Source organism: Suncus etruscus, chromosome 1, assembly GCF_024139225.1.
Source record: "Suncus etruscus isolate mSunEtr1 chromosome 1, mSunEtr1.pri.cur, whole genome shotgun sequence".
NCBI lineage: Eukaryota > Metazoa > Chordata > Mammalia > Eulipotyphla > Soricidae > Suncus > Suncus etruscus.
The window spans coordinates 22,551,505-22,575,644 of NC_064848.1; the positions used below are offsets into that span (position 1 = coordinate 22,551,505).

General features: G+C 45.6%; 1 protein-coding gene across 1 annotated transcript in view; it reads right to left on the minus strand.

The window, feature by feature from the left end:
- Positions 1–1,078: 1,078 nt before the first annotated feature.
- GALNT12 (polypeptide N-acetylgalactosaminyltransferase 12) overlaps positions 1,079–24,140 on the minus strand; it is a 37,601-nt gene continuing 14,539 nt past the window's right edge. Inside the window, exons 3-10 of the mRNA XM_049784146.1 lie at positions 20,238–20,427; positions 17,011–17,196; positions 14,845–14,962; positions 12,249–12,425; positions 10,761–10,892; positions 5,739–5,852; positions 3,079–3,225; positions 1,079–1,504 (exon numbers count right to left, since the gene is read on the minus strand). Of these exons, the coding sequence (XP_049640103.1) occupies positions 1,367–1,504; positions 3,079–3,225; positions 5,739–5,852; positions 10,761–10,892; positions 12,249–12,425; positions 14,845–14,962; positions 17,011–17,196; positions 20,238–20,427 (1,202 nt within the window). The 3' untranslated portion in view covers positions 1,079–1,366. The remainder of the gene's footprint in view (positions 1,505–3,078; positions 3,226–5,738; positions 5,853–10,760; positions 10,893–12,248; positions 12,426–14,844; positions 14,963–17,010; positions 17,197–20,237; positions 20,428–24,140) is intronic.

Consider the following 24,140-nt stretch of genomic DNA (forward strand, 5'->3'; position numbering starts at 1 on the left):
CTTGAGTGCAAAGTCAGTAGTAAGCCTTAAACATTGGGGGTGTGTGACCTAAACAACTAAAAAACAAAACAAAAAAAGATTGCTCTAGGGCAGGGCCACAAAATGTTGTACAGAGGGCCACAAATAGTCTGCGGGCCACGAGTTTGAGACCCCTGATCTACAGCGAGGCATTGTCATAAGACTATCCCATGAGCTAGTTTAAAAATTATATGTATCCTTTGATCCAATATGTTTGGTTCACCATGGTTGGCTAACACAAACAATAAACAAGAATTTTAGGGAGAATAAACAAGAATTTTAGGCCAGAGAGATAGCATGGAGGTAGGGCATTTACCTTGCATGCAGAAGGACAGTGGTTTTAATCTCAGCATCCCATATGGTCCCCCGAGCCTGCCAGGAGCGATTTCTGAGCATAGAGCCAGGAGTAACCCCTGAGCATTGCTGGGTGTAAACACCCCACCCCCCAAAAAAAAAGAGTTTTAATTGTGTTGATGCCAGAGTGATAGTACAGTGAGTAAGGCAAATTGCCTTGAACACAGCTGACTTGGGTTCAATTCCTGGCATCTCATACAGTACCCTGAGCCTGCCAGATGTAATTCCTGAGTGCAGAGCCAACACCACTGGGTGTGGCCAAAATAAAAAAGTTTTGACTCTGATAGCAACATAAAAACAAATAGTAAGGCTGAAGAGCCAATATAGCAAGTAGGGCACTTGCCTTCATAGGAAAAACTTAGGTTTGATCTCTGGCACCTCATATGATACCCTGAGCACTGCCAGAAGTATGCACTAGTACAGTCAGGAGGAAGTCCTGAACACAGCTGGTTTTCCCCCACCAAAATAAATAGCCAAATAGAATTCATTGTTAAATATGCATATATGTAGTAATATCTCAATGGCCTGAGAAATTAAGGCCAGATACCTAGAGTCTATACTGAGGAAAAACATGCAAAGTATATGAGATGAGTCTAATTCCGCACATGGCACACGTTTATACTTGGGCACTGCTGCAAATATTAACGAAATGGTACCTTTTTTTTTTTTGAGAGAGAGAATAAGACGACACAATAGGAAATAAGTAAAAAAAATATGTAAAGATTTTAATTCCCTGATAATCACAAGTGAACATTTTATGGTTATCCTTTGAAAACTGGGTATTTGGGAACAATGGCAAATGTTTCAAAACCAGTACCAAATGGATTCACATTTTTGTAACCAAGTCCAAATCTACTTCCACCAAAGTCAGGTGATCTCCGCAGGACTCCTTGGGAGGAGAGCAGCTGAGTGGACACTCTGTTATTGCGCTCAGTTCATCTTCGCTGGGCCCAGGGGTCAGGGCCTCACTTCTGGTGTATCCCATCCCCCCCACTCACAATATGCGTTCCTTAAAGAACCACTGCTGACTGCTCGAGAGGGTGCAGTCCCGTAAGAGTGGAACGAACTTGTCACTGGCTGCCTTCTCTGCTTGAACACATTTCTTCGACTGTTCGTGAAACAAAGATCCATCCTAGGAAAGATCACAGGCACCAATGTTCCAGAGAATGACAAGAAATTTCTGAGAGGATTTTCCCTTAAAATATTATTTTTAGGCACATAGGGTAATTTTTTTTTCCTTTCAGAAATATTTCTAGAAGTGCCTGGTGAAGGCAATGCAGGAAGGTACAGAGACCAAGGCAGTCAAACAGGCCTCCCTTGGGAAGTGAGAATCATCACCCTTCCAGATGCCACTGTCAGGGCCAAGGGGATTATTGCCTGCTGGCAGCTCTGAGGCTCTGCTCTATCATGTCTTGTCCTTCCTGATATACTTACTTGAGGGCAATCAGGACCAAAAAGGTCTTCCTTACTTACTCATTTTTACTTTTCTTAGGTCAACTACTTCCATTTCTCGTGATGCCTATTAAGTTCCTAAAGGAAGTTTCAGGAAATTTGGCTTTAATCCCCTCTCAGTTCAGAACAGGAGGGTTGGGGGAGAGCACACTATCTGCCAATTCCCAATTCCCCAAAGGCAATGATTTTCTCCCTCTCTGCAAGTGATATTAATTTGAGAGTGAGAATGGGATGTTGGGGCATAATTGGTTACACAGAGGTCACTCCTGGAAGGACTTGGGGTACCATATGCAGTGTTGGGGATTAAACTAATATGGCCCTATGCAGGGCAAATACCTTAGTAAATCATGTCTTGGACCATAGCAATAGCACAATGAGGCCAATCCAGGTTTGATCCCTGGCACCCCAAATGGTCCCCCTCGTAAAAGAGGAGCAATCTCTGAGCACAGAGCCAGGAGTAACCCACTAAGCATCACAGGGTGTGACCCAAAAACAAAACAAAACAAAAATGAAAAGAAAAATGTGTCTTATCTTTCAGGCGTGTGCTAAAAATGGCTACCCAGATGTTACAGCTTGCAAGGAATACTTCCAATCATCCACCCAATCCTTCCTAGAGTTGGGGAAGGCTGTTGGCATTTTATTAATATAAGATTTTATATATTTATTGGAGGGGGACCTCTGGAGCAGTAATAGAATTTTGGGCCTGGGTTTTGGGCCAAGCGGGCCATCTGGCTAAATGCTAGGACCTAAGGATAGGATGCCGCTGCTGGTTCCCTGAAAAGTTGGGGGTGATGAGGGCCAACCCAGTGGCACTCAGAGACCTCCAGGGCAACACCTGCAGAAGCTTAGGAGGGCCATGTGCTACTGGTGATAAATCCAGGATTGAGTGCCTGCTTTAGTATCCCTATACCATCTCCCCTGATAGTCGTCTAATTTTAGAGTTGTGGAAAATGAGGTTTAGAGAAGTACAGTGACTTCCACCTGAATCTAACCTCATATCTGCTTTAATGAAACCCCATTTCATCTTCAACATCAGGTCTGCCGCTCTTCCAATCCCCACGTAACTCCAGATGAATGGAAGGAGACAGACAAAGCATTATCAACTCTGCAAGATGGGCTGTTCACAGTCATGTCCCTTGTCCCAGCCACCTCCCCAAGATACTCTGCAGAAAATGCTTTCCTTTCCAGCTCCTGGGCTGTGGCCCCCTCACATATCCCCAGGGACTGACAGCATGGACCACACTGCCCACTCACCGGCCGCAGGAGAAACTGATGATTCTCAGGGGTGAGATCCTGGCAGAGTTCCATCACCAAGATCTCTGCTCCTGCCTGAACAGCTACACAAGCTTCAGGTTGGTGGGTGTTATAGCGAATCTCCTTCTGGGATGTATATTCAAAAAACTGAAAAGAAGCCATCAATAGGTAGTGGTTACTGTCAGGCACAGAAGGATGAACAAAAACCATTTTGTGGTCAGATCACAGGTTCCAGAAGCATTGGCTTTCATGCACCAGACTGGCCTATCTGCTTGGTCATCCCAGTGTCCACACAGTATATGAAAGTATTTGACCAGAGGCATGGGGGCCCTTTTCCTGCCAGTCTTATTCCTAGGGGTATGTAGGGAGTATGGTGAGGCCCTACAATGGAGTCCACTGTCCCTCCCCTGAGCTGTCAGAAAAGCTGTCAGAACTATCTCAGTGCCAGAGTAAAGGACTCTGAGGCCTAGAGCTGTCCTTTTTCTCTGTTCTTCAGGCCTTTTCACCTATCCTGGAAAATCAAGGACAGAAACAGTACCTTAGAATTACAATGTGCTGTGTGCAGGCAGGAGCTGCTCTACAAGCAGGGAAACCTGGTTCACACACAGACCAAGAAAAATGTCAACTCCAGTCTCTCCCTGGAAACCAAGAGACTGGGCCCTAAGACTCCCTACCCAGATCTGTGTTTTTCCTTTTTCTTTTTTTCTCTGACCAAACTATTAGCACACTTTGTATTAGTATTTGTATTAGTATTAGTCATTACTGCACAAATGCCAAGACAGAAAATAATTCACCTTAACCACTCCAAAACTGCCAAAAAGCCAACAGGAATGATATTCCAAAAAGATGTCTGAGAATGTACAGATGATGATGCAAGAGGACATAATCAAACATAAGCTATATAAATATGATGATAGCAACTATTTAAAACACAGAGGTCAGGGCCGGAGAGATAGCATGGAGGCAAGGCATTTGCCTTGCATGCAGAAGGTTGGTAGTTCGAATCCCGATGTCCCATATGGTCCCCTGAGCCTGCCAGGGGCGATTTCTGAGTGTAGAGCCAAGAGTAACCCCTGAGCGCTGCCGGGTGTGACCAAAAAAATCCAAAAACAAACAAACCACAGAGGTCAGAGTCTGTGTATAAGTGAAAGATGAACAAGAAGTTCGTCTTGGGGCCGTAGCAATAGCATAGCAATAGGGCATTTGCCTTGCATGCGGACAATCTGGGAGAGAGAACCAGTTCGATTCCTGGCAATCCATATGGTCCCCCAGCCTGCCAGGGCCAATTTCTGAGTGCAAAGCCAGGAGTGACCCCTGAGCACTGCTAGGTGTGGCCCCAAAACCAATCAATCAATAATCAATCAATAAAATTAAAACAAAAAGAAATTCATCTTATTTATAAAGGGGGTTTACTGGGAGCTATTGGTTGCTACTTGCTTCTTTTTCTACCTCCCTAATATTCTACAATGAGTTTATATTACCTTTATAATTAGAAGAGGTCAAATATTCATTTAAAAAAACTCATCTATTTCCCTCTTTTTTTAAATTTTCCAATATTTAGGGACCAGAGAGATAGCATGGAGGTAGGGCGTTTGCCTTGCATACAGAAGGACAGTGGTTTTAATCCTGGCATCCCATATGATCCCCCAGCCTGCCAGGAGTGATTTCTTTTTTTGTTTTGTTTTGTTTTATTTTTGTTTTTGGGTCACACTCAGCAGTACTCATGGGTTACTCCTAGCTCTATGCTCAGAAATCGCTCCAGGCAGGCTCGGGAGACCATATGGGATGCTGGGATTTGAGCCACCGTCCTTCTGCATGCAAGGTAAACTCCCTACCTCCATGCTATCTCTCTGAGCCCCACTAGGAGTGATTTCTGAGCATAGAGCCAGGTTAAAAAAAAAAAAAGAAGGGGCCGGAGAGATAGCATGGAGGTAAGGCATTTACCTTTCATGCAGAAGGTCATCGGTTCGAATCCCGGCATCCCATATGGTCCCCCGTGCATGCCAGGAGCAATTTCTGATCCTGGAGCCAGGAAAAACCCCTGAGCACTGCCGGGTGTGACCCAAAAACCACAAAAAAAAAAAAAAAAAAAAAGAATTTAGGATCAACGACTTTTCAAGCTATCAATTAAAAGACTACTCCCAAGCTCTATTTACTGCCACTGTGTGATACTAAATAGAGTCTCAGTAGAGATGTCTAGAAAGGGATATTTAGGATATTTTTTTATTTTTTTCCTTTTTTTTTTTTTTTTTTTTTTTTGGTTTATCGGCTATACCCAGCAATTCTTAGGGATTACTCTTGGCTCTGCAGTCAGATATCACTCCTGGTAGTGCGTTTGCCTTGCAAGCAGCCGATCCAGGACCAAAGGTGGTTGGTTCGAATCCCGGTGTCCCATATGGTCCCCCGTGCCTGCCAGGAGCTATTTCTGAGCAGACAGCCAGGAGTAACCCCTGAGCATCGCCGGGTGTGGCCCAAAAACCAAAAAAAAAAAAAAAAAAAAAATCATGTGGGGTGACAGATATCGAATCCAAGTTGGCTAAATTCAAGGTAAGTGCCTGTGCTATCACTCCAGCCGCATATTTTCCTCTTTCAGGCTCCCAAGCCCTTGAGCCAGAACCTCATGCTGCCTTCTTCCCCCAAGAAGAAGAAATTTCACCTACCTGGTTCTGTCCCATGCCATGACAGGTATACAGAAGGACCTGGTGTCCCACAATCTGGCTTTCATCAGGAGGATTATAGTCAAAGCAGAAACCTTGTAGTCCTTTGTTCTGGAGCTAATGGGAAACAAAATGGGAATGTTCCTGTTCAGATATATACATAACAGATTCCACCCAAGGTTTTGAGGGAGATAAATGGCCATGAGAGAATGGCCTGGCTCAGGAACCGGGTCACCTAAAGTAAGAGTTTCTATGGTCAGAGAGATAGTACAGTGGGGAGGGTGCTTGCCTTGCACATGAGTTGGTACAGTTCAACGCCCCAGGTGTGGACCAAAATCAAAAGTAAATTCTTAAAACGTTTCTGATATTTTTTTTTTTTGAGGGGACACACACCCAGCGGTGCTCAGGGGTTACTCCTGGCTCTGCACTCAGAAACCACTCCTGGCAGACTCAGAGGACCGAGTCTTCCAGGGATGGAACCCAGGTCTGTTGCGGGTCGTCTGCATGCAAGGCAAACACCCTGCCATTAGCTATCACTCCAGCCTGAGTTTCTGATATTTCTAATTTTACTTTTTATTAATTCATTCAATTTGGGCTTTGGGGGTCACACACAGTGACACTCAGGGCTTACTCCCAACTCTGAACTCAGGGATAAGTTTTAGTGATGCTTAGAGGACCATGTGGGCACCAGGGATTGAAACCAATTTAGCCATGTGCAGGAAAAGCACCTTAACCAGTTGTATTATCTCTTTGATTTCGTTTCTACTTTTGAAAAGTGTTTCCATTCAACACTACAGGCACAAATTCTAAGACTCGTTTAAAAAAAAAGATAAATCTAAGAGCCAGAGAGATAGCACAGCAGTAAGGCATTTTCCTTGCATGTGACCTACCAAACAGACCCAGGTTTGATTCCCGGCATCCCATACGGTCTCCCAAGCCTGCCAGGAGCAATTACTGAGTGCAGAGCCAGGAATAAACCCTGACCTCCGCAGGGTGTGGCCCCTAAACCCTAAACAAACAAACAAATAAGATAAATCTAAGATACAGAAAGATGGAGATTTGAAACCAGAAAGTTCATGTTGCTTCATTTCTCATTAGCACAATCATTACCACACTAGTCCTGACATGGTTTTGCCTTGACTACATACCAAGGAGCTTTTGCTAGTTCATTAGTACCTCCAACAAACTCTTCAATAGAGAGACCTGACACCAAATGGATCACAGTCCCGACTCTGGTCGATGGTCACAGTAACCTTCAAAGAGCCAATGGTATGGCTGGTCCTATCACAAGCGGTTTCTGAGTCTTGAGTCTAGAACGCTAATGCTTTCTCCATCATGCATGATAGCTAATTTAACATCACCTCTTAGGTATCTTTGGCTTTGAGAACAAGTAACACAGAGGTTCATGTTCCCTTCTCCTTTTCAGGAGCCTATAGAGAAAGACTCAATCTCTTTCCAAATCTCACAGAACCCCCAACTGTTCCTCCTAAATCCTAGCCCATGCCTGTTTGGGCCTTTGTGCAATGTTACATGGTTCTGATAAATTCTCCCTGAAAAGGAAAGGATTCCTCAGTCCACTGGCTCATCCAGCAAAGATCTCTACCTTGATCTTGGAAAGGAAACTGGGAACAGGAGTGGGAGGAAACAATCTGAGCATCTTAGATTTGGTTGGGTTCACAAGTCATCCAGACAAATTAGCTTTGGTGGTCCTGACCCCCATTCCAAAATGAGCTGTGTATGTTCTGAAAGGGAACATAGTAAGGAAATGGCAAAAACACGAAAGAAAGAAAGAAAAAAAGAAGAAACCTCAGATATATTGTTAAGTCCAGGAGAACGATGCGCCGTTCAAAGACACCAAGACCACAGTCTCATGCAAAAACAGGGGGTTTTATTTTCTATTACAAGCATGCAGGGGCTGTCTAGAATCCAGCATAAGCCAGAAACTGCCAGCCCTGAGCCATGAGCTTACAAGCTGTATATAGTATTTCAAACAATAGAAAGGTACAGTAGATTGATTGGCTTTAGGAAGTACATGACATCTGGCATTTGCTCAATCACATTTTTGCAAGGTACAGGTGCAAGCTTACAGGGTTAACATGACCAGGTTAAAACCATGTAGGAACAGAAAGAAAGTTAAACTATAACTGGGTCTACACGTTCCCACAATTGTGAAGATAGGGGAATGATTTAAGGCGGTCAGGAAACTCAGGGGAAACTTAAGTTCCCAGAATTGTGAAGGGGGGTAGGTATCAGGGCAGTCAGCAAATCCAGGGGAAACTTTTCCTTTACAATATGTGTGCATCTTAAGTTAGTTATAAAGATATATATATATATATATATTAAAAGTTGATGATTTTTAGATAACTTTAGAATACAGAATGGTTAACCACATTTTATTGGTGAAATACATCCTATTTAACAAAGCTGCAAAGATATCTCCAACTTCATATAGTATAATGCTGGCAGTTGTAAAACCATTTTTGAAACTAATTAAAAATAAAAGCAAGGGGCCAGAGAGATAGCATGGAGATAGAATGTTTGCCTTGCATGCTGAAGGACGGTGGTTCGAATCCTGGCATCCCAAATGGTCCCCCGAGCCTGCCAGGAGCAATTTCTGAGCATAGAGCCAGGAGTAACCCCTGAGTGGTGCCAGGTGTGACCCAAAAACCAAAAACAAACAAACAAAAAAAAAACCAAAATAAGTGGCTGTATTAACATTTAACATTTGTTGATGTCGGGGCCGGGTGGTGGCGCTAGAGGTAACGTGCCTGCTTTGCTTGCGCTGGCCTTGGACGGACCGCAGTTCGATCCCCCAGCATCCCATATGGTCCCCCAAGCCAGGAGCGACTTCTGAGCGCATAGCCAGGAGTAACCCCTGAGCGTCACTGGGTGTGGTCCAAAAACAAAACAAAAAAACAAAACCCAAAACATTTGTTGATGTCAAGAAAAGAAACACAGTTTTAAATTACAATTGAATTTGCAATATCATATTTTAAATTTGTTTTAAAATATATATATACTTATGTGTGCATATGTATATGTGTATTTATGTATATATGTGTGTGTGTGTGTGTGTGTGTGTATTTCCTTTCTCTTTCCACTGAGTAAGCCCCACAGTACTGCCCCACATGGTATCCATAAGCAACAGGTGATTATTGAGCTCTTGACAAGTGACTAGTACAAATCAGATGTATTAAAAGTCTAAAATATATTCCAGAGTCCCAAGACTTAGGTAAAATAAAAAAGAACATAAACTTGCTCAATATATTAGTTTTTATATCTACTACGTGTTGAAATGGTAATATCTGGTACATATTGAAGTAAATATTTACTTGTGGGTTCACTAGATAGTTCAATGGGTAAGGTGCTTGCTTTGTATGCGGTGAACTTGGATTCAATCCTCAGCATCCCATATGGTCCCCTGAGCAAAACTAGAAGTAATTCCAGAGCGCAAAGTCAGGTGTAACCCCTGAGCATCTCTGGGTGTGGCCCGCAAAAACAAAAGTCAAATTGACTTGCTTCTTTTTTAAATACATCATCTAATACATTAGAATTCCTTGTGTGGCTTGATATGTTGGACAGGCTGGTCTAGATGACAGGACAGTGACTAGCAATGATCATCATTGGTGTCTGGACTGTGGACTCTAACTACTATTTTCTGCCTTTTCCCAGAAAGGGTTCTGGGAAGAAGATCAGCAAGAGTATGTGAGACACATAAAACATATGAAGTCATGAAAAATGACCAATTTAGGCAATCATCAAAGCCATTATCATGAGGTCTACGATACCAGAGGTAGATGCTCCCACCAGCCAAAAATGGGACAAGTGGGTCTTTAAAAAAAGTAAAACCTTGGAGGCCAAAGAGATAGCACAGCAGGTAGAGCATTTGCCCTGCATGCAGCCGACTCCAGCATCCCATATGGTCCCCTGAGCCTGCCAGGAGTAAATTCTGAGCTCAGAGCCAGGCATAACCACAAGTACCACTGGGTGTGACCTAAACACCCTATCCAAAAAAAAAAAAAAAAAGCAAAACCTCAGACTAAGTTGTCTGAAGCATACTAGTGCTACTTGCAAAAATGGTTTCTAAAGATCCATGAGGAAAAGAAAACAAGCCAAGAGACCAAAGCTCATCACCAGGATACACCTGAAGGAACTCAAGCATCAGTAAGGGACCACTGTATGGGATTTGCATGGGAAGACCACTCCACCACCCCAGGGGTGTGCTTGGAAAAAGATAAATGTAGCAGGGTGGAAGAGAGGATAGGGACAGGAAGAGAGGCAAGATCCTGATAACAAGTGTTCCATGGACAGCTTCCTTATCATCTCTGTGTTTTGGGATACCTGAACATTATTTAGTGGCCAAGGAAGTATCAAAAGCATTTCTATCTAAAGCAAATGGCACTGGGGATGGATTCAGCCAATCTCAGTTCAACCAATCTCAGCTCTAAAAGTACCACCAGAATGTTCCCCGAACACCACAGAGTGTGGCAAAACCCCTGTAGTCCAATGATTTCTTTTTTGTATGGGGGTTGGGGGCAGGTGGTTAGACAATACTAGCAGTGCTCAGAGGCCATTCCTAATGGTGTCCAGGGAACCATTTGCACACTGATGATAATACTGGGGTTGACAATTGGTCAGCACTTGAGGACCTTAGCCCCTATCTCTCTGGCCCCAGAAGCATTTCTTTTCACTGTCTTTTGGTAAACAAAACAAATGACTCTCCTTTTCCCTAACTCCAGTCCCTGAGGGCCCCTTCGTTGGCAGTGACTAACTGGTCTAGCCACAGAGACTAGAACTTAAGGTGATGTGAATCGAATGGACTATGGAAACAATCAAAGATGGAAACTTGTCCTGAACATGCTCCCAGCACCTACATGCTAGAGCTGAGGCCCATTCCCACCCAGGGGAGAAGAGTCAAAGGATGAAGCAGGGAATGGCCAGAGGCTGGAAGAGGCCAGGCAATAGGCCTGTCTCTAACTTGTGGAGGGTCTGATGATTCTGCCAGCCCCAGATCTGGCCACTCACCATTCCAAAGTAGCCAGGCCTATCCTCCGGCACATGCAGCTCAGGATACACATTCTCCAGGAACCACCTGAAGTCCTTACACTTGAGTTTCTCACGCAGCTGCCGCCTCTCGGTCACATCTCCAAAGGACTCCTGAGGAAGGATCCACACAGTCAGTCCTGTAGATCCTGCACATCTCCCCACTGTCCCCCTTCCCCATCCCCACAGGTAGATAGGCCTAGGGGTGCCCAGGAAAGGAGCTGTGGTAGTCTGGAGACAGCCTCACACACATACCCCCCTCCTGACCCTGCTGCCTAACTTTAGACAGGGACTCCCCAAGGCACTCCAATGGCTACAAAGCAACTAGAACAGGATGAGAGCTCGAGACCTCCAGGCACGCAGGTATCCCTAGATACACCACACTTTCTTAGTGGTTTGAGGACAGTGGCCTGAACAAACCTGCAAGCAAAGCCCAGAGATAGGGCTAGGATCTGGATGAGTGGCAAAGCACAAGTGTCACACTATCCTATCCCTGTACCACCCACACATAAAAAATGGCATATTATGTGCTTACAAGATAAGATAATTCAGTGGTCTGAAAAGCATGTAGGAAGCTCAGGTCTGAATCCTGGCACTGCAGGGTTTCCTGATCACTGCCAGGAGGAATCCCTAAGCACTGAGTCAGGGGTAGCCCCTAAACAACTCCAGGTATGGTTCAAAAGCAATCAGGGGCCAGAGAGTGGTACAGCAGGGGCATGCACTCACCTTATGTAGCCAACCCCAATTTGGCCCCTGGAACCACATATGATCCCCTGAGCACCACCAAGAGAGATCCTTGAGTGCAGAGCTAGGCAGAATCCCTAAGTATCACTGGGTGTGGCCCATACTAACATACAAAAATACCTATAATTTGAAGAATGTGTAGTGACTGGAGATCAGAGAAATCTCACTACTGATTTCCCTAGAAGCAACAAGCTCAGCATCCCCTAATTCAAGGTTTGCAGTAAATACATAGCATGTGTGTGACTCAAATCAACACAGGAATTACATTAACTATTAATATATCAGGTCAATATTGATTTTCTCTATTTATTGCCAAAATTGTTCACCATTACCAAATATACAACTAAAACATATTATATATTTATACATTTTATATAAGCAAGAATATTTAGATTTCTCCATTGAACTAGTCTAAGATTAAACTGATCTTTACTTTCTGTGGGGACTAATAGAAGTAAACATTATGATTACTGACCACAATACTTTCTTAAAACTGTATTTCTCAAAAACAGAAATAAAGAATGGGACTATAACAAACTAAAAAATGTCTGCATTGCAAAACAAAATAAAACCTGAATTAAAAAAAAATCAACACAGGGATAAAAATTTCCCATACTAGACTCATGAAGGCCCACTTCACCTTCTCTATTCAGAACAGGATGTGCTGGGAGAGGAAGGTAGTTTGTTCTCACTTGTCCACGCAGGGTGGGCGCAGGTGGGACTCACCAGGCGGGCATGAGGATTGCGATGGTAGAATAGATCTTTGAACTCATCCAGCCACACTTCAGCTGCACGGACGCTATTAGCCAGAGCCTTTTTGCGTGAATAGGGAGCTTGTTTGGGGAAGACATGGCCAACATGAGAGCAGGGATGAGTCTCTAGGGTTCCACCACACTGCCAGATCTGCAGAGCAAGGGAGCAAGGGAGAGGCTATAGAACACATTGGTTCTACACACCAGTCCCTGAGCATTAAAGAAGCTGGACACCCCAACAATAACAGGGACTCTGCCAAGATCTTACCCACTGGGAGGCAGGCACCCTCTATGCCCCCCCCCCATGCATACACGGGCTACAGATGCAGCCAACAAGCAGTCCCAAGGTCAAGTCACCAGAACCAAGACTACAGGCCCATGCACTACTGCACATGCATTGGACTCACAGGCCCTGAGCAGGCCTGGCCAGAAGCCCATTTATCAGAGATGGTAAATGCAGGCTGATTACCTGATCTCCTAGCCAGAGAAGAGAGGAAAGCAGCTAGTAAGGAGAGAAGTTTGGAAGGAAGAAAGAAGAGCTTCCAGACACAGGCAGAGCAGCCTGCCACCTGGGAGAGAGGCAGAAAGACTATTAAAAGCAGACCTCAAACCTCAAAAGGTTAAGTCATCCTGGCCCATACCATATTGGGGCACATGGGTGAGAACATCCACACCCTGCCATTGTTTATCAGGATGCACCACCAAGAAAATCCTTGATTGGCTAGAAATAGTAATGGGTAGGGCTCTTGTCTTGGACAAGCCCAACCTGGGTTTAGAAAGCCATGCCACATATGATCCCCAAGTCCCACTAGGAATGGCCCCTGAGCACAGAGTCAGGAGTAAGCTCTGAGTACCACTGAGTGAAACCCAAAGTCAAAGAAAGAAAAAAAGGGGAGAGGGCGAGCAATAACACAGTGGTAAAGTGTTTGAAAGTGTTCGTTTGCCTTGCACACAGCTGCCCAGGATGGACCTGGATTCAAGCCCCAGCATCCCATATGGTCCTCTGAGCCAGGAGTGATCTCTGACCCTGTAGCCTGGAGTAACCCCTGAGCATCACCGGGTGTGGCCCAAAAACCAAAATAAAAGAAAAAAGGGAAATAAAGAGAAAAATATCTAGGACTTATGATGAAGGAAGAAAAGCCTTGAGTGGAAGGCAAAAAAAAAAAAAATTCTTGTTCTTTAAACTCTTTAAACAAAGATAAGAATTTCTACTACTATTAAAAAAAACTCCTCGTGAGAGATTAGAGCAATAGCACAGCAGGCAGAGCATTTGCCTCGCATGCAGCTGACCTGGGTTCAACCCTGATATCCCATATGGTTCCCCAGGATGCCAGGAGTCATTTCTGAGCACAAAGCCAGGAGTAACCCCTAAGCTCCACCAGCTATGGCCCAATTCCCCCCAAAAAATTCCTCATGAAAAAAAGCAGTGAGGAAACAGCAATATTACAGCAGGTAATGTTGCTTCACATGCAACTGACCAGGGTTTGATCCCTGGTACCCCGTATGATCCTGAGCCCACCAGAAATAATTCCTGAGTGCAGAACTAGGAGTGAGTCCTCATGAGCACTGTCTGATATGCCCCCCCCAAAGAAAAGGAAAAAAATTAGCACTGAAATGTTCACAACTCATCAAAAAGCTTGATCAATGACATACGGTTTTGAAACATAAAATGCCAAACTCAAATTAACTGGAAACACATAGAAATGGTTGGCACTTTTCAAAGGCACACCTGTGGGTCACAGAATCTACACCAAGATGGTACAGTGACCACATGAGGGCGTACTTGATCAGGACTCAATTTTTGCTCCATGCAGCACACAGATCCAATGAACCTGACCTCTGGAAGACTGCCTGGAAACAGGCCTCTAATAATTTTCCTCAGTAAGTCGTTTCTGTCAGTCTGAAAGTCACTCTGCTAAATAAAACGGCAACTTCATAAGGAACTCAGCAAGCTTAGCCACTAAAACATGGGCTGGAAGGCAGGGAATGTGTTTTTAGTTCAGCCTATACCCATTTAGAGCAACCTTGAGTCCTCTTCAGCCCCCTATGCAGAGGGAGAGAAAAGAACCAGGTGCCTTGCAAGGCTCCTTCCCAGCCCACAATCTAGTTAAGAGCATATTTATTTATTTATTTATTTATTTATTAGTTGATTGATTGATTGATTTAGTTTGAGGGGCACACCCAGCAATGCTCAGGAGTTACTTCTGGCTCTGCACTCAGAAATTGCTCTTGGCAGGCTCAAGAGACCCTATGGGATGCTAAGGATCAAACCTGGGTCCGTTCTGGTTGGCCACGTGCAAGGCATATGCCCTACCACTGTGCTATCTGCCCCCCCCTTTTTTGAAGAGCATATTTTTTAGGTCAAGTGAGAGAAGCATATATGCAGGCTGCCCAAGTACCAACTCTCAGGACCATTGGACAAAATGCCACTATGGGAGAAAAGTCCATCAGGCTTTCATAAAATCCAGAGAAACAAAGACATGGAAAGATAGAAAGAGACAGAGAGACAAGCAGAGCTATGACAGTGACAGCAGAGGTTATAAAATGAACCAGCAGATAAGAATACTTACCCGAAAGGAGAATTCGAGGTTTTCTCCGCCCCAAACTTCCATTCCTGTATCATAAGACCCCAGATACTGAAAATATTTCTTACTCACAGCAAACAGCCCACCAGCCATTGTTGGAGACCTGGAAGAGTTCCAATTCCTGAGTTTCAATGCCAGTAGCAGGAAACCATCATAAAAGCCTTCATTAGTCCAAGAGCATAGTGGGTGTGGGCTCTGCTGGGGCATGTCACATAGCTCAGGGTTCTGGCCTGGACAAGCTCTCAGACCTCTCTGCAGATAATCAGAGAACTGTATGTGTAATGAGAGTGTTCACTGCGGCCACCCACAGCCCTGGGTGCACAGAGGAGACAGAGAAGAGGTCAAGGTAGGTTTATGTTTCCAACGTGGGGAGGGTATAGGACAAAGTCATGTTCTATACAGAGGAATGAAGAGTGGTGAGGAAGACATTTTAAGCATGAGAGTGCCCAGCAGCCGCGGACACACAGACAAGAAGATAAGGAGAGGACCGAAGCAATAGTACAACACTCAGGGCAGCCTTGCATGCATGCAGCCAATTCGATTTTGATCCCTGGCATCCCATAGGCTCCACAGCACTGACAGGAGTAATTGCTGATTATAAATAAACCAGGAATAACCTCTCAGCATTACCAGGTGTGGCCTCAAAAAAGAACAAACAGGGCCAGAGCAGTGGTGCAAGCAGTAAGGCATCTGCCTTGCACGCACTAGTCTAGGATGGGCTGCGGTTCAATCCCCCAGCATCCCTTATAGTTCCCCAAACCAGGAGTGATTTCTGAGTGCATAGTCAGAAGTAACCACTGAGCATCACCAGGTGTGGCCCAAACACACACACACACACACACACATACACACACACACACACACATACACACACACACAAAAGAAACAACAAAAATAGGCCAAGTCTACACAATGCAGTCAAACTATAAAAAGGTTACAAGGCAAAACATCACGTAACAGGCAAGCAAGAAGTCAGACATAAAAGCACAAAGGTCTGGTCCCATTCACTTGACATGTCTAGAAGGGGAAATTCATAGGGTTGGAAGGTGGAATGAAAATTACAAAGGCTGGGGCCGGTGAGATAGCATGGAGGTAAGGCATTTGCCTTCCATGCAGAAGGACAGTGGTTCGAATCCCGGTATCCCATATGGTCCTCCGATTTCTGAGTATAGAGCCAGGAGTAACCCCTAAGCGTGCTGGGTGTGACCCAAAAACCAAAAAAAAAAAAAAAAAAAAAAACATTACAAAGGCTGTGGAGGGGATAGATTGGGGAGGAGGGATGATACACGGCCTAATGGGTAAAGAGTTTCTACAAGGATGAGGAGAAAGTATGCTTGAGCCTCCTGAACTGTATATTAAAAACTAATTAAAGCATGGGGCCAGAGCAGTAACACTAGAGGTAAGGCATCTGCCTTGCAAGCACTAGCCTAGGACTGACCGAAATTCGATCCCTCGGCGTCCCATATGGTCCCCCCACGCCAGGAGTGATTTCTGAGCACAAAGCCAGGAATAACCCTTAAGCATCAAATGGGTGTGGTCCCCCCAAAAAGACATAAAACAATAATAATAATAATAATAATAATAATTAAAGCAGGGGCTGGAGTGGTGGTGCAAGCCGTAAGGCGTCTGCCTTGCACGCTAACCTAGGAAGGACCATGGTTTGATCCCCCCCACATCCCATATGGTCCCCCAAGCCAGGGGCAATTCTGAGTACATAGCCAGGAGTAACTTCTGAGCGTCACCAGGTGTGGCCCCAAAGAATCAAAAACAAACAAACAAACAAACAAATAAATAAAAAATAATTAAAGCAGTTAAATTTTATGGTGCACATTTTTAAAAGTTAAATAAATAAATGAGGCCAGTATAAACCCCACACTTACAACAGAATGGATGTTAAATAAAAAAATACAAACCAGTGAATGGGGGCTAGAGCAATAAGTGAGTAAGGCATAACTGATTCAGGATCGATCTCTGGCATCCCATAATATGTATATGTCTATATATGTGTGCATATAAATAAATATATATACACATATATATCAAGGGCAGGAAAAACAAGGCAGGACCACTGTTAACCACCACCCACCCACCCACCTCCACTGCACCCTGGGCCTCTCCTGACTACTCAGCATGCTCACAGTTGCTCCTGACCTGATGACATCAATAGGGGACCGCATCCGCTGCCGCTCCCGTTCAGGGACCACATGCCATGTGAACACCAGCCGCCAGTCAAAACCGCCAATCTGGGGCTCTCCGGAGTTGCCCAGGTACTCAAAGGTGTTCCAGTCAATCACATCGATCACGGGGCACACGACTGCCGTCTCTTCTTCATGGATCCTGTGGATACCCAAACATCACACCCAGATATGAAGGGGTGCGGCAAGAAGGAATTTCCCCAACCCTTTGGTCCTCTTTCTTCACTTGAGGAAGAGCACCAGACGGAGGCAGGTCTGCTCTTCTGCCTATGGGACTCTGCTCCTGGCCCCCCAGGAAAAACTATAGGAAACTATAGAAAACTGTGAATATGAAAAGAAAAACTATAACCAGCCTCTGAATTTTTGTTTTGTTTTGTTTTGTTTTTTGGGGGGGGCCCACACCCGGTGACACTCAGGGGTTACTCCTGGCTATGCACTCAGAAATCGCTCCTGGCTTGGGGGACCATATGGGATACCAGGGGATCAAACCTCGGTCTGTCCTAGGATAGCGTTTGCAAGGCAGATGCCTTACCTCTAGCACTACCACTCCGGTCCCTGAAAAAAATTTTGATGCATGTGTTTTGGAAAGTTTTCAAAAAAAATTTTTTTTTTGATACAGTAATTGCAGGATTATGTGTTGATGGGCATTGAATCAGGAACCCTTCAGGCAGAACAGGGTCTTGAGCTATTGCCCCAGTGATTCTTGGAACACTCTATTAAGAGTGAGAATGAAAAAAAAAAATAGAGAGTGAGAATGAGAGAGAATGATGGCTGGGTCGTCAGTCTATGCCTCTGGGAGTCCTGCTGCTGAAGGCCACTGTAGAACTGGGGAAGAAAAAGAAGCAGTGACAGGAGCCAGAGAACTAGCAAGGCTTTGCAGAGTGTGGGAGGAAGGTGCGGGGAGGCTGCCATCCTTACCTAGAGGGTCATAAGTAGGTCCCTGCTTTTCCAGAGAGAAGGTTGCAACCAAAGGTAGAGGCCAGTCCCAGAGGCCCTGATTCATCCCCCTTCTCTGTCCATTCTACATGGTGGAATAGACATCTTCTAACCTAGATCTGCCAGCCCACCCAGAGGAGCTTGGGGGTGGCAGCCCAGTGCTGACTTCAGTGTGATGCAGTGTGAGGAGAGTGGGGAGGAAATAGGCAGGTTTATGGGAAAAGCAGCTAGAGAGGATGTGAGTAAAAGCTGAGGAACAGCAGGGAGGCAACTTGCAGAATTTTCATGATGCCATCAAATGTTCTAAGAATCGCTGGGGAAATGGTTCAAGAGCCTGTTTTGCCTGAAGGGTTCTTGGTTCAATGCCCATAAACACATAATCCTGCATGTACTGTTCCAAAAATATTTTTTTGAAAAACTTTTCAAAACACATGCATAAAAATTTTTTTTCAGGGGCCGGAGAGATAGCATGGAGGTAAGACATTTGCCGCATACGGAAGGACGATGGTTTGAATCCCAGCATCCCATATGGTCCCTCGAGCCTGCTAGGGGCAATTTCTGAGCGTAGAGCCAGGAGTAGCCCCTGAGCACTGCTAGGTGTGACCCAAAAACCAAAAAACAATTTTTTATTTTCAAATAAACTTTATTTAAAAGCATATTTTATGACTATCGGTAGCAAGAACAAAAATAATTCAGGGGCTGGCCATAGTTTTTCTATTCACATTCACAGTTTTCTACAGTTTTAAAAGAAATTAGAGGCTAGAAAGATAGTACAGCAGGTAGTACAGCAGGTAAGTCTTCCATGCAGCTGAACCAGTTTGATCTCCAACACAACATAGAATCCCCTGGAAACAACCTTGAGTGATCCCTGAGCAACAAGCCAGAAGTAAGCCCTGAGTACTGTCAGGTATAGGCCCCCCAAAAAAACATTAAAAAATACATTATCGGCCGGAGAGATAGCACAGCGATGTTTGCCTCGCAAGCAACTGATCCAGGACCTAAGGTGGTTGGTTTGAATCCCGGTGTCCCATATGGTCCCCCGTGCCTGCCAGGCGCTATTTCTGAGCAGACAGCCAGGAATAACCTCTGAGCACCGCCAGGTGTGGCCCAAAAAATAAATAAATAAATAAAAATAAAATAAAATACATCATCATCTATGAAATTTAAGAAAAATAAAAGACATTATTATAATAATACTCAGAGACAATAGAGATGAGGGCTGGAAGGACCAGCCCACAATATGAAGCTTAACATAGAGTGGTGAGTGCAGTTAGAGAAATAACTTCACTAATAATTATCATGACAAAGTTAATGAGTGAGAGAAGTAGAATGCCTGTCTCAAATACCAGGAGGGGATGAGGGAGGAGAGAGATGGGGGCTTTGGTGGGAGGAACGTTGCACTGGTATTCTTTTTATAATTGAAACCTAACTACAAACATGTTTGTAATCATGGTGCTTAAATAAATACATTTAAAAAATACATCTGAAAAATTAACATCAAACATTTCTTTTGATGTTTGAACTACACCCAACAGTGCTCAGGGCTGACTCCTTACAGCGCTTAGGGACCATATAAGGTGCTAGGGATTGAATTTAGGTCAGCTGCATGCAAGGTAATTTCCCTACCCACTGTACAATCGCCCAACAGTCAAACCATTTTTTGTGGCTCCCTTAAAAGTTGCCAGAGCAATAGCACAGCGGTAAGGAGTTTGCCTCCCATGCGGCCAACACAAGATGAACCCCAGTTCAAATCCCAGCATTCCATATGGTCCCCCGAGCCTGCCAGGAGCGATTTCTGAGTACAGAGCCAGAAGTTACTCCTGAGCGCTGCCGGTGTGACCCAAAAACCCAAAAGAAAAAAAAAAGTTTCAGGCACTCCCAGTCAAGCATTGCAGATACTGGGTGTCCTGAGAAGGTCAGTCCAGCATGAAGGAAATACACTGAAATGGACTGTCTAGGAGTGTGATTTGATAAGATCAACAGTATGTTATTTTTGACTGATCCCTCTCAAGGAAGCTTTTTACAATAGCAACAGTCAAAGCACTCTCCCATGTCAGCAATCTGTGAGCACAGCAAGGGATGAGATCATTGAATGGCCTCACAGATCAGTGACTATGATCACAGGCCCAGGAACTCAGCATCGCCTGGGGTTGGGGGTAAAGGAGACACCTGGAAAACAGCCAAGTCTCATCTCGCTGCATCTCAGTTTGACTTCTGCCCCCTGTACCCTATGAGCTTTCCACGCACCTCTGTAGCAGCGGCTCCAGCCACCCCTCATGGCACTCGCAGTGGCAATCCAGGAAGGTCAGGATGTCGCCCTTGGCCCCTGAAGCCCCAAGCAGCCGGGCACGTACTAGGCCCTCCCTCTTGGTGGCACGGATCAGGCGCACCTTGGGCAGGCCAGCCAGCTCGGCTTCCAGGCGGTCCTTGAGGTGTTCTGGGGAAGCAAACAGGACAGCCAGGTCACTCCCACCCAAGTGAGGCTTCCCTGTGACCTGAGGGAGTCCTCGGACAGGCCCTCTCCTTGTTTTTTGTTTTGTTTTTTTTTGGTTTTTGGGCCACACCCGGCGTTGCTCTGGGGTTACTCCTGGCTGTCTGCTCAGAAATAGTTCCTGGCAGGCACAGGGGACCATATGGGACACCGGGATTCGAACCAACCACCTTTGGTCCTGGATCGGCTGCTTGCAAGGCAAATGCCGCTGTGCTATCTTTCCGGGCCCTGGGCCCTCTCCTTAACCAGAGTGCAGGCTGTAAGGGGAGGCCGAGGTGGGCAGTTCCTGAACCACCAGTGACTTAATGAAGTGTTCCCAGGTTTGGGACAGGGCTCCCCTCAGGCCCAGATGCCCTGATCCCAGAACTCAGAGCCATGGTAGCTATATCATCAATACCTCTACCCCCCATCTACCTTGCATGCTGTCATGAACAATGCCAAATTTCCCCTAATACTCTCTTCATAGTTTCTTGCTGACCACTAGCAGGGTGCAGGGCCACCCATCTATAGTTATAGCACTTTGGTTACAGTACTTGCCTTGCATGTGGCTGACCTGTGTTTGATTTCCAGTACCTCCATGGCCCCCCAATCACACCAAGAATGATCCCTGAGCACAGAAACAGGAACGAGCCCTGAGCACCACCAAGTGTGTCCCCCAAACAAAGAAGACTACGGTTCTAAGTCAGCCTTGCAGCTAGGAAGGCCAACTAACTCTGCTCTGCAGTGTGGGAGGTGAGGCTATATCTAGGTGCTGTTCTAAATCTCCTGGACACCCTTCAGGTCTGTTGGGATGAGCAGAGAGAGGGAAAGGGCCCATCTGGATTAGCACAGCCTGGTTGGGAAGGCAGAGTGTCTGGGCAGGAGCCAGGGTCCTCCACACCTGCACCACAATGGCAGAAGAAGATGTTCCTTTTGATCTCCCAATAATCACTATTATTTGGAGCCTGGGGAAGTAGAACAGCTAGCTTTCAATTAGGACGAGTTTACCAGCCCTGAAGTCAGACACAGCTCAGAGGCCAGAAAAGTAGACGCTGTTCCCCCTAGAGGCAGCCCGGAGCTGGTCACATGCTTTCAAACAGGCTCTGGCAACTCCAGTCAAGGCTTGGCAACAACTCCAGCCTTGACATTTCCCAGAGGCTGAATGTCACACATTCACTGGTGACACCTGCTCAGGCCACAAGGCCAGCCCTGGCAATACTGGGCTGAGATCAGGGTGACAATCACAGTCCCACCCCATCCTCATCTGCCTACAGCCTGCCATGGGCCAGGTTCTCTCCCCAGCTCCCTGAGCTCCTGCTCCCCTGAACCTCAGCCAGCTCTTTCCCACGGGGCTCCCACTTAAGCCTAAGCCCTCTGTGGGCCTCTTGGGTCCAGTCTGTCCCTACCCCACCTGGCAGCCCCTTTTCCCACTATACCAGCTGCTGGCTGGAGATCTGTCTTCAAGAAGAGTCACAGAGAGACAGCATATCAGTAAGGTGCTTGCCTTCCACATGGCAAGACAGACTAGACTAGGGTTTGATTCCCAGCAGACCCCCCCAAATCTGCCAGGAGCGATTTCTGAGTGCAGAGCCAGGAGTAACCCCCTGCGCACCTCTGTGTGGCTCAAAAATAAAAAGAACTTATTTTTAAAAAGGCCACTTATGGGGGCCAGAGAGATATGGAGGTAGGGCATTTACCTTGCATGCAGAAGGACAGTGGTTCAAATCCTGGCATCCCATATGGTCCCCTGAGCCTGCCAGGAGCGATTTCTGAGCATAGAGCCAGGAATAACCCCTGAGCACTGCTGGGTGTGACCCAAAAACAAAAAAAAAAAACAAAAAAAAAAAGGGAGGGAGCCACTCATATGCATAATACCCCTTCAGTATCAGTATTACAAATCAAAGTGCCTAAAAGAAAAAAGAGAGGGGGCCGGGCGGTGGCGCTAGAGATAAGGTGCCTGCCTTGCCTGCGCTAGCCTTGGATGGACCGCGGTTCGATCCCCCGGTGTCCCATATGGTCCCCCAAGCCAGGAGCGACTTCTGAGCGCATAGCCAGGAGTAACCCCTGAGTGTCACCGGGTGTGGCCCAAAAAAAAAAAAAAAAAAAAAAAAAAAAGAAAAGAAAAAAGAGAGAGAGAAAGAGAACAAAGAAAAGTATCTGCTATAAAGGCAGGTTGATGGAAATGAGGGGACAGGAGGGTAACTGGGGGAAATTGATGGTCAGAAATGAACAATGGTGAAGGAATGGGTAGTAGAACACTTTATGGAGGAAACTCAACTATCAACAACTTTTTAACTGTATCTAACAGTGATTCAGCTTATAATTTTTTCTTTTTAAATAAAATCATTTTAAAAAAGAAGGTCACTGATGGGATCAGAGAGATAGTGCAGTGTCAGGTGCCTCCCTTACATTCAATCCCTACATCCATATAGTTTCCTGAGAACTACTAGGATGACCCCTGAACATATCCAGGTATGCTCCTTCTCAACAAAAATAAAAAAAAAAAAAAAAGAATTACTCATGGTGATGAGGCTCTAAAGACCACATGCAGTGTCAGGAATTGAACCCAGGTCAGGCATGTGTAGGCAAGGTCCCTATCAGCTCCCCTATTTCCAGCCCAACATCACCACTGGGCTTCCTCCTCCACTATATTCCTTTTTTTTTTTTTCCTTTTTGGGCCACACCTAGTGACGCTCAGGGGTAAGTCTTGGCTATGCACTCAAAAATTACTCCTGGCTTGGGGGACTATATGGGACACTGGGGGATTGAACTGCAGTCCGTCCTAGGTTAGCCGCATACAAGGCAAACAAAACACCCTACCACTTGTGCCACCACTTTGGCCCTCCACTACATTCTTGCTAGAAAGGCCCAGGCCCTGCCCAGGCCACTCCCACTTCCTCCATTTTCTACCTCTCCTTCACTCTCTTATGTTATGTACAGTGTCTTGCTGCCTTTTTTTTTTTTTTTTTTTGGGTCACACCCGGCAGTGCTCAGAGGCTACTCCTGGCTCTACACTCAGAAATCACCCCCGGCAGGCTTGGGAGACCATATGGGATGCTGGGATTCTAATCACCGTCTTTTTGCATGCAAGGCAAACGCCCTACTGCTGTGCTCTCTCCGGCTCATCTTGCTGCTTTCTGAGCACATTTGGGACAGTATTGTTGCCATTGTGTCTTAAGGTGCTAACACACTATTATGTGAGGTCAGATTCTTTACTTGCTTCCTGAAACAATGCCCTCAAATGTGAGTTATGGGATGAGAGCAGGGAACTGTCTTGTTACCTATAGACTTTTCAGTGCCTGCAACAGTGCTGGGCAGAGTCAAAACATGAAACATGGGCTGGAGAGATACCGTATTTCCCGGCATATAAGACAACTAGGCGTATAAGACGACCCCCTAATTTTGCAGTTAAAACATAGGTTTAGGGCCCGGAGAGATAGCACAGCGGCGTTTGCCTTGCAAGCAGCCGATCCAGGACCAAAGGTGGTTGGTTTGAATCCCGGTGTCCTATATGGTCCCCCGTGCCTGCCAGGAGCTATTTCTGAGCAGACAGCCAGGAGTAACCCCTGAGCACCGCCGGGTGTGGCCCAAAAACCAAAAAAAACCCCAACAAAACAAAAACAAAAATAGGTTTAGGCCTATATTCGCTGCATCAGACAGAATGTTCCTGTGCTGCAACT